This window comes from Limulus polyphemus, unplaced genomic scaffold, assembly GCF_000517525.1.
Source record: "Limulus polyphemus unplaced genomic scaffold, Limulus_polyphemus-2.1.2 Scaffold6182, whole genome shotgun sequence".
NCBI classification, from domain to species: domain Eukaryota; kingdom Metazoa; phylum Arthropoda; class Merostomata; order Xiphosura; family Limulidae; genus Limulus; species Limulus polyphemus.
This window is the reverse complement of record NW_013671792.1, coordinates 33,354-43,404: the sequence shown is the minus strand read 5'-3', so window position 1 is coordinate 43,404 and position 10,051 is coordinate 33,354. Positions and strand designations below refer to the sequence as shown.

The window sequence follows — 10,051 nt, the reverse complement described above, 5'->3', positions numbered from 1 at the left end:
GATAGAATGTTATTTTTCGGTCAAATTGTATCAAACTTTATCCAAGCATCTGAGCTATGTTCCAGTATTATTTTGGGTCTACCTATATCAGAGTATAGTCTACATTTTTAAACTTTATTTAAATACTTTTTGTTTGCGTCTGTCAGAATATTTCCATCGTTCTGAAGTTGATTCAATGTTATTTTGATGAGTACTCGTGAAAAACATGTTCTAAAGTATGTTTGTATGTTAAATTGTCTGTATGTTAACTTGTCTGTATGTTCACTTGTATGTATATTCTCTTGTCTGTATGTTAACTTGTCTGTATGTTCACTTGTATGTATATTCTCTTGTCTGTATGTTCACTTGTCTGTATGTTAACTTGTATGTGTATTCACTTGTCTGTATGTTAACTTGTCTGTATGTTCACTTGTCTCTATGTGCACTTGCTTGTGTGTTCACTTGTCTGAAAATTATATTGGCTGTATCTTCACTTACCTGTGTTTTCTTGTCTGTGTGTCCATTTTTCTGTATATTTTATTGCTTTTATGTTCACTTATCTGTGTTTTATTGTCTGTGTTCACTCCTTTATACAACGTCAGTAAAGTACAAGAGTTCCAACCACTGATCACTTGTTTTTATCTTCAAGTAGTTTCTTATGTAAGCAACCATTATCGCTAAACTGGGTTTCAAAATTGTGAATTTATAAAGCAAAACACTTCTGTTGTATCACTTTATCAGTTGACTGCTATAGTCCAATAAATATCTCTCTTACACATTGCCTGTTTGCTATGGTCCAATAAATATCTCTGTTACAAATAACTGTTTGCTATGGTCCAATAAATATCTCTCTTTCACATGCCTTTTTGCAATTTGATTATTGATGAGTGTTAAACAATGGGCTATCTGTGCTCTGCCCACCATGGCTACCGAATCCCGAATACTTACCGCTAATCCACTGGGGGTCGTCTGTTTTTAAAGCGTGAGAAGTTTCTTGAAGATCCCCAAGGAACGAAACGACTTAGTAACCATTTTCCATAATACGTGGAAACGTTAGTACATAACAATATAATAATGGCTGGAGACGGCTTGAATGGGTAATGAAGAAAAACTTTAATATAAGTTTAACATAACAGCAAATGTACAACGTTACGACAAGGTTTTGTCATCATTAGGTACATAACAATATAATAATGGCTGGAGACGGCTTGAATGGGTAATGAAGAAAAACATTAATATAAGTTTAACATAACAGCAAATGTACAACGTTACGACAAGGTTTTGTCATCATTAGGTACATAACAATATAATAATGGTTGGAGACGGCTTGAATGGGTAACGAAGAAAAACATTAATATAAGTTTAACATAACAGCAAATGTACAACGTTTCGACAAGGTTTTGTCATCATCAGGTACACAACAAGTTATAGAAACAGATTGATAGCGAAAAAAAAGATTTTTGACTAGACATTGCAAGAGAGAAAAGTATCCTGCAGCTCCTGACTCTGCATTAGACTTTAACTTAACACACGTAAAACGTAATTAATTAACAGTTGAGATTTTTTGTTGACAACAAATTTTAAATAGCGTGCACCTTTACTTCTGTTGGCTCGTGACTTGTAAGCTCGTATTATGCGGTGTTGTTTCCTCGCGAGCTAAGCGTTTCCACGAGCATCTTCGTGTTCGCCTTCAGGACAGAATATTGAATTTATTAACGATTTCTGGTGGGCAGACCTCTTCCATTTACTGAACACATTAGACGAATTCAATCAGACCTTCCCAAATATTTGCTAAGCCTCACTCTCTGTTCTTATTCTCCATAAAAATTACCTCTCTTTCGAAGACCTATCTGAATGACGTCATGTACGTTCGGCGCGAGACGAAGGACGGACTTTGTCGGCGTGAAATATAAGTGCTATTGCGAATTTAATAATACACAACGAAAGAAAATCATTCTGTATTAGTAAAATACTTATTGAAATTATTTATCCTAGAACCCTTTACCAGATGTACAAAATGACTGCAGCCATTCATGTAGAAATCAATCAATCTCGAACAAATCTTATGTGATGTGTTGCACGTTCAGGCCTAATTGACGGGTTCTTCAATTCACTATTATTATACACTGTTCTCACTGTTGTTCTAGTAGAATACATTAGAGGCTTTGTTTGGGGTAATAATACACGGGCGTATCCTTTCTCTTCCATTCGCTGACAGTGTTTCCAATTACCTCAAAAGCTCTTAAGTATATGAGTTTATTTCTCGTATAATGACCCACCATAATATTTGGTATAGATTCTCTCATTAAAAGTTAACGAGCAGAAACCTAAGCTGATGTAAAAAATCAATATATCTCTTGTTTGTGTATTGATATATTTTGTGTGGTAAAGATTTATGTCGAAATTGTAAACGATCAGAATACTTATTTCGAGTTACTACTTTTTTAATAAAATGTTTTACTCATTCTCCCTCTCACACATACCACTCCCCCACCCCCACCTGTGGTTTAGCGGGGAGTTTCAGGTATTGCAACGCTAATCCCTGCGTTTGGCACAGCGCAGAGAGCTATATCGTACACCATTAAGCTTAAACCAAAACATATCACTCACATACATATACATATATATATATATTTCTTTTTGATTTTTATTAAAACAAGGTTTTAGTAAAGTTTATAGTAAAGTTGCCCGACTCGCAATCAACGAACATGCTCGCCCTTTCAGCCGTGGGAGGCGTTACAATGTAACGGTCAATCCCGCTAGTTGTTGGTAAAAGAGTAGCCCAAAAGTTGGCGGTGGATTGTGTTGTCTAGGTGCCTCCGCTCTATTCTATCACTTTCAAATTAAGGGCGGCTAACGCAGATAGCCCTGTTAAGCTGCCTTCTCTCTTGTCTATCACTTCCAAATTAAGGGCGGCTACTGGGTGAGCATGGGGTTCTTGTATTGAGATACTTTGGATTAACAGAAGTCCATTTATTTATAAAATACATAATGGGTTATATTCGACTCTCATCGATTGTTATAAATAAGCTTTGAACATTCGTGTTACTCCCAGTGGCTCAGCGGCAAGTCTGGAGGCTCACGATACTAAAATTCGGATTTCGATACTGTTGGTGGGAGCAGCACCAATATTCATTGTGTAGCTTTGCGCTTAACAACAAAGGAATTAACAGACACTCATGCCCATACGGTGTACAAGAATATACGTTCTCTGAAAATTGTATTTAGTTTCGGCTTCATACTGTCGTGATAGAGTTACGCTTCAGCTTCAACTGAGCAACGCTAATGTAGTACGTGAAGTTAGGCCTATATACGACGCTCAACAATATAGTTTGCAACATCGGTTTAATATGATGTATTGTTGAGTCTGTTTACGCTGTACATAATATCTTGTGACACGTTTTGCACGTTATTCTTGTGTTTTAATGATGGCCGAAACAGGATGGAATCCTCGAGAGAGAGAAAAACCGAAAAGTTGATAATGTATTTCAGTTCTTATGAAGGCCGTAATTTTGTAAATAATGATATGGATTCCTCGGTGTGAGATTCATAAATAAATAAACTATCATGTAGTGTCAGGTTAAACCAATTGTATACAATGTGTCATTTCCTATGTAGGACGATCTTTAGGTTAAACCAATTGTATACAATGTGTCATTTCCTATGTAGGACGATCTTTACAAGCTATCAACTGGAAGAGTTGGAAAAAGCTTTCAAAGAAGCTCACTACCCAGACGTATACGCTAGAGAAATGTTATCTTTGAAAACTGACCTACCAGAGGATCGGATACAGGTGAGGTCGTAAATTAGAAGTAAACATTTGTTAGGTGCTGACTTACCAGAAGATTGGATATAAGTGAGATTGTAAATTAGAAGTAAAACATTTGTTAGGTGATGACCTACCAGAAGATTGGATATAAGTGAGATTGTAAATTAGAAGTAAAACATTTGTTAGGTGCTGACTTACCAGAAGATTGGATATAAGTGAGATTGTAAATTAGAAGTAAAACATTTGTTAGGTGCTGACTTACCAGAAGATTGGATATAAGTGAGATTGTAAATTAGAAGTAAAACATTTGTTAGGTGATGACCTACAGTAGATCGGATTCAGGCGAAGTCGTAAATTAAAATTAAGAGATTTGTTATGTGAAACATATAACATGATCGTTTTTATGGTCACAGATGGTGTTCCAGATATACATCGTCCAGGCGAGATTTTATTTGTAATTTTAAAAGTGAAAAAAAAAGAAGAAAGAATTAAACAGTTTTCTGTGAATGAAGTGTCTTTAATAGTTTGAATGGAGTGTTTGTAATAGTTTGAATGATGTGTCTAATGGTTTGAATGAAGTGTCTTTAATAGTTTGAATGATGTGTCTTTAAGAGTTTGAATGGAGTGTCTTTAATAGTTTCAATGGAGTGTCTTTAATAGTTTGAATGATGTGTCTTTAATAGTTTGAATGAAGTGTCTTTAATAGTTTGAATGGAGTGTTTGTAATAGTTTGAATGATGTGTCTTTAATAGTTTGAATGGGGTGTCTTTAATAGTTTCAATGATGTGTCTTTAATAGTTTGAATGAGGTGTCTTTAATAGTTTCAATGGAGTGTTTGTAATAGTTTCAATGATGTGTCTTTAATAGTTTGAATGGAGTGTCTTTAATAGTTTGAATGATGTGTTTGTAATAGTTTGAATGGAGTGTCTTTAATAGTTTGGATGAAGTGTCTTTAATATTTTGAATGGAGTGTTTGTAATAGTTTCAATGGAGTGTCTTTAATAGTTTGAATGGAGTGTCTTTGAATAGTTTGAATGGAGTGTCTTTAATAGTTTCAATGGAGTGTCTTTAATAGTTTCAATGAAGTGTCTTTAATAGTTCGAATGAAATGTCTTTAATAGTTTGAATGAAGTGTCTTTAATAGTTTGAATGGAGTGTCTTTAATAGTTTTATTGTAATAAGAAAACACTAAATTTCTGTGTTGAGAGACGTTATTAGAAAGAGTGACATTTTAACTGGTTGGTTGATTTGAATATGATAAAATAAACGACGAACCTCAATGGAAATGTGGCACAAACTGTGTAACTATTTATACTCGGAGTTTGTGAGAAATAAACTTTATCACTTTAATAAAATAATATTATATCAAGAATTAAAGCTCACTTCTTGGGGTCAGTAACAGTATTTGTAAATATGCAAAAATTCAACTTTCTCTCTTCAGTTTGTTTCGAAATAAATATGTATTGATTGTTACGAAACATTCTGTTCTATATCGTTTGCGTTACATGAATTTCTTTATCCTGAAATGTATATTACACTTTGGAACTTATTTGTCTACCAGTTGAGTAAGATGTGTTCAGAATTCAGAGAAACGAGATTTACTTTATCTGAAGCGTAATAATGTGGCCGGTAAGTGACGTGGTCAGTATCCGTCCGGTGCTAGGTGGTGTTGCTCTCGCCACTTAAAGATTGAAAATTTCAAATGGACAGTTCTTCCTCGTTCCGCTATAATCCCAGACTGACCTTGGTCACTCTGATCTTTTCAAGGAGTGTTTGCTTTGTTGTTACACACAAAGCTGCACAATGGTCTGTCTGCCGTCTGTCCGTCGGGTTTTATTGTTGTAATTTATGGCTGAATGAACATCTACTACACGTTTAATATAAGTTGTTCCAACAGGTCTACCCGGATGGTAGGAAATATTTATTGAATTAGCTACATCCATTCATCACTGGCTGTCTAAACATTTTCCACGTTTAGCATTTAAAGTGGGAACAAGTACAACATTTGACTACACTGTATTCCAAAATATCTTTATATAATAAAAACATTTTATAAAAATACCACATGAAATCATTGTAATCAAAAATGTAAAAGCAGATGACAAAAGCATAAAACAATAAACAGGAAATAAATTATCATTTTAAATGCCTGAAATAAGTTATAATTTTGAACTGCCTTCCGGTGTTTCAAATAAAGCCATTAATATCAGATCAAGACTAAGAAAAAATTAATTGTCGTGTAAAGTGGGGGACGTGGGAGGTTGATTCGAAGAGTAATTAGTTGTAATTTACTTGAACCTAATTTCATCTGAAATGTTTATTAAAAATTCCTACGAACAATAATTTTACTCTGAGTGCTCTAAAGGATTCCCTCTATGTATTCAGACACTATGATACACAAGTGGTGTATCTTGTGGAACGGAAACCAGGTTAGGAGAGAATACGGTTGACCCGTACTCAATATCTGGTTACATCTGCCATGTTTAATGTTGACTGGGGAAACTACACTGATTATCAAGCTGTAGCGCAGAAATCAAGTTAATTGAATTATGATTCTATCCCCGCTAGAGCATCAGCGCTGCTGGTGTTTGGTGAGGCTTCCAAACCGTGCTCATGCCTGTCAACATATATATTGATTCTAGGGTGGATAGTAGCAGACTACTATGGTTAGAACGTTATAATTTGATATAAAATGATGAATTCTCATTGCTCAAGGCAAGGGACTGTTGAGCCGTGACAACTACGACTATTAGCTGTCTTAAGCGGTTTCAATACGTCAGATTAGAGAGACGTCACACAGAACATTTTTCCAACACGTTTTTGTAATGAAGGCAGCGTAAGAATCAGCTCAAACAGATCACTGATAATCATTTTAATCTCTGTTGTATACATAATAATATTAAATGTTTCTTCAGAAAATACAAACAGCAGCGGCCTCAGGTGGGAACTTTACATCTCTTCAGTCGTGAACAAAAAAAAATCCAATTGTTTTTAAATGTTTTTCATGATTACATTTTTACGCAGAAATGTAGGTTTAGCTTAAGTTACAAAGGTTAAGAATAGTTAATAATAATCCACGTTCTCACACTACTACTAGTTGTAGGCTTATGAAAAATATCACCAAACCCCCATATTCGATGATTTGGGTGAAAGAAGAGAGGTTATTTAAACGTTGACACAATAGTCGTGTTTTTAAGCCGCTTACTGAAATGGAATATTTAATATATCTTTTGTTTACATTATCTTTTTTCGGTGGTTCAACACTAAAATTAGGGTTTGATTACTGCGGTGGGCAGTATTTTGCAGCTTCGCGCTAAACAATAAAATAAATGTTACGTATCTGCTCGTTTCATAATTTCCCGTAAAAATTCTTTCCGAGAAACTTCAGCGATTCAAGTCATTTCTTAATTAAAACTAGTTTCTTATTTCTCGTTATAAGCTTTGTAATACTCTTAATTTCCACAGTCACTTTAACTACAATACACGCTATAATTCACAACGATTCACACACTTTACTTACGGTCACTACCGCTCACTTGACTCAATTATCTGTCTCTATCTCTCTATCTGCAATTATCTATGCCGTCACTTCTCCCCTCCGCTTTATTTGCCGGGCTTATATATACAAAAATAGAGGGCGTCTGGCAAACACTCGAGTCTTCGCAATCCTTCTAGAAACTCATCACGTGTTACCAGGGTCACGTGACTTCCGCTGTCGTAACACTGCCCCTTCCTTAGAATTGTTCGTCCCGAACAATAGCCACTTACATTAACCCAATAGATAATTAACAATAACTTGATTAAATGTACAGAATTTACAAACACAAAATTGAAATAAAACAAAGTCTCTTAATTTTACAGGACGTTTCTTCTTTCGTACTTGTCCCCGTCTCGTTGGCCTCTGCCTCACGTGGAGCTCATCTGCTCCATCAAGAAATGTCCCATTATCGGTAACAGACACATCAGTGGTAGTAACTTCATAAAGGGCTTCATTGTTTCCCTTCTCAAAACCGGGTAGAGTTTATTCTTCGACAATGTCTCCTTCAGGTGAGACGTCTTCAGCAGCGTCATTTGTTCCACTGTTCACTTCGTTCCAACTGAAATGTCCTGGACCGTGATAACGCCAAAGCCTGTTGGCATGCATCACCTTTGGATTACCTCGCCGACCACATTTGATTCGAAAAGTCACGTCTGAGAGACGATCCACTATGTCATATGGGCCCTCCCATGGAGCTGACAACTTAGGAGACATCCCTTTGGTCTTCCTTGGTTTATAAAACCACACCTTGTCTCCTGGTACAAAGCTGACTTCAGTAGATCTCTTATCATAACATAACTTCATCGAATCAGCAGACGTTTTCAAGTCTGAATGCACTTGATGATGAATATCATCCATCCTTTCAGATAACACTTTCACGAATTTTGACACATTTTCAGGCAACTCTTCATAAGATGGGTATCCTGTTAACAGATCCACTGGCAACCGAAGTTCCCGACCAAACATCAACTTTGCTGGAGTGTATCCAGTGGTTTCATGCTCTACTGTCCTATAGGCCATCAACAATGGAGGGAGTAAGCCATCCCAGTCATCTTGGCGGCTATTACAAAACTTTGCCAATTCCTGTCTAAGCGTCCAGTTGTACTTTTCTACCATCCCATCAGACTGTGGGTGAAATGGCGTTGTTCTGGTCTTTCGTATGCCAAACAAATTGCAACATTCATGGAACACAGCTGATTAAAAGTTACGGCCTTGATCTGAATGCAGTTCATATGGCGTACCAAATCTGAAGAAGAAATCACTAATAGCTGAAGCTACAGTTGTAGCTTCCTGATTTGGTATTGAATATGCCTCAGGCTACATGGTGAAATAATCCATCACCACACAAGTGTACCTGTTTCCAGCACGAGTTTGGGGCAAAGGACCAGCAATGTCAACAGCTACTCTTTCCATTGGTGCGCCAGCTTGATATAACTTCATTGGAGCACGTCCCTTATGCTTGGGTCCCCTTTTAGCACAACATGTACTGCATGTCCTGCACCATTCTTCCATACATACATATCCAGTAAAATCTCTGTCGTAGGTGACTCAATGTCTTCTTAGCTCCGAAATGTCCTCCTGTTAAACTATCATGGGATTGACGCAGCACAACTTCCCGTTACTTTCTCGGTATAACTGTTTGCCAGGTCGTCACTTTTCCATCTGCAGTTTACCATCTCTGGAGAAGAATACCGTTTTCAAGTTTCAACTGGTCCTATTGTGCCCATTAGTTCTTTGTCACAGGGCTTAAGCTAGAAACCTTCTCCCAAGCAGGGCGCAAAACACTTGCTTCTAGAAAATCAAGTATTGGCTTCAAATCTTGATCTTTCTCCTGCTCTATACCTGGTTCCACTTCACCAGTCACTCCTTCAGTCACTTTGACTTCAGCTTGATGACACGTGTTTAGTTCAACCTCTCTTTTGCAGCAATGGCTGCAGTCATTTTTGCAGGGTCTTGGGCTCAGTCCGTCGGCATGAAAATTTCCTTCTCTGTATTCAATATCACAATTATACTGGTCTATCTTTCCGATCCAACGTGCCAGTTGTCCCTCTGGGTTCTTTAGTGATCTAAACCAGCGTAATGCAGCATGGTCTGTCCTGATGGTGAACCTAGCCCCATACAGGTAAGGATGGAAATATGTCAGACTCTTTACTATAGCATGGAGTTCCCTCCATGTTACACAGTAGTTCCTCTCTGGTCTACTCAAGACCCTACTGAAGTAGACTACCACATATTCGTTTTCATCCACTTTCTGAGACAACACTCCTCCAATTCCGACATTACTAACATCACAATACAGTATGTACGGCAGTGAGGGATTTGGAAGCTTTAAAAGTGGAGCTGAGGCCAATTTTTCTTTCAATGTCTTGAAAGCATGCTGGCAAGAAACTGTCCATTCAAACTTCTGGCCTTTTTTGGTCAAATCATGTAGTGGAGCAACTATAGTTGCAAAGTCCTTCAAAAACTTCCAATAATAGGTACAGAGTCCCTAGAAACTTCTTAACTCTCCCACATTGTCTGATGTTGGCCAATCACACAGTGCTTTCATTTTGTCAGGATCAGTTTGCACACCATGCTCACTTACAATGTGACCCAAGTAAAGTACCTCTTTGTGGAACAAGTGGCATTTCTTGGGATGGAGTTTAAGGTTTGCTGCTTTCAAACACTTGAATACTTCCTCTAGCCGGGACATTTCCTCATCAAACGTTTTCGCAAAAAAAACGCCCTCATCCATATACACTAGGGCTATCCACTATTTTAGGCCT

General features: G+C 37.0%; 1 protein-coding gene across 1 annotated transcript in view; it reads left to right on the top strand.

Annotated features, from left to right (window-relative positions):
- Positions 1 to 10,051, top strand: part of LOC106473448 (visual system homeobox 2-like) — a gene marked incomplete at its 5' end in the record, with an annotated part of 41,131 nt that overhangs the window by 9,274 nt on the left and 21,806 nt on the right. Inside the window, one exon of the mRNA XM_022401886.1 lies at positions 3,649 to 3,772. Within this exon, the coding sequence (XP_022257594.1) occupies positions 3,649 to 3,772 (124 nt within the window). The remainder of the gene's footprint in view (positions 1 to 3,648; positions 3,773 to 10,051) is intronic.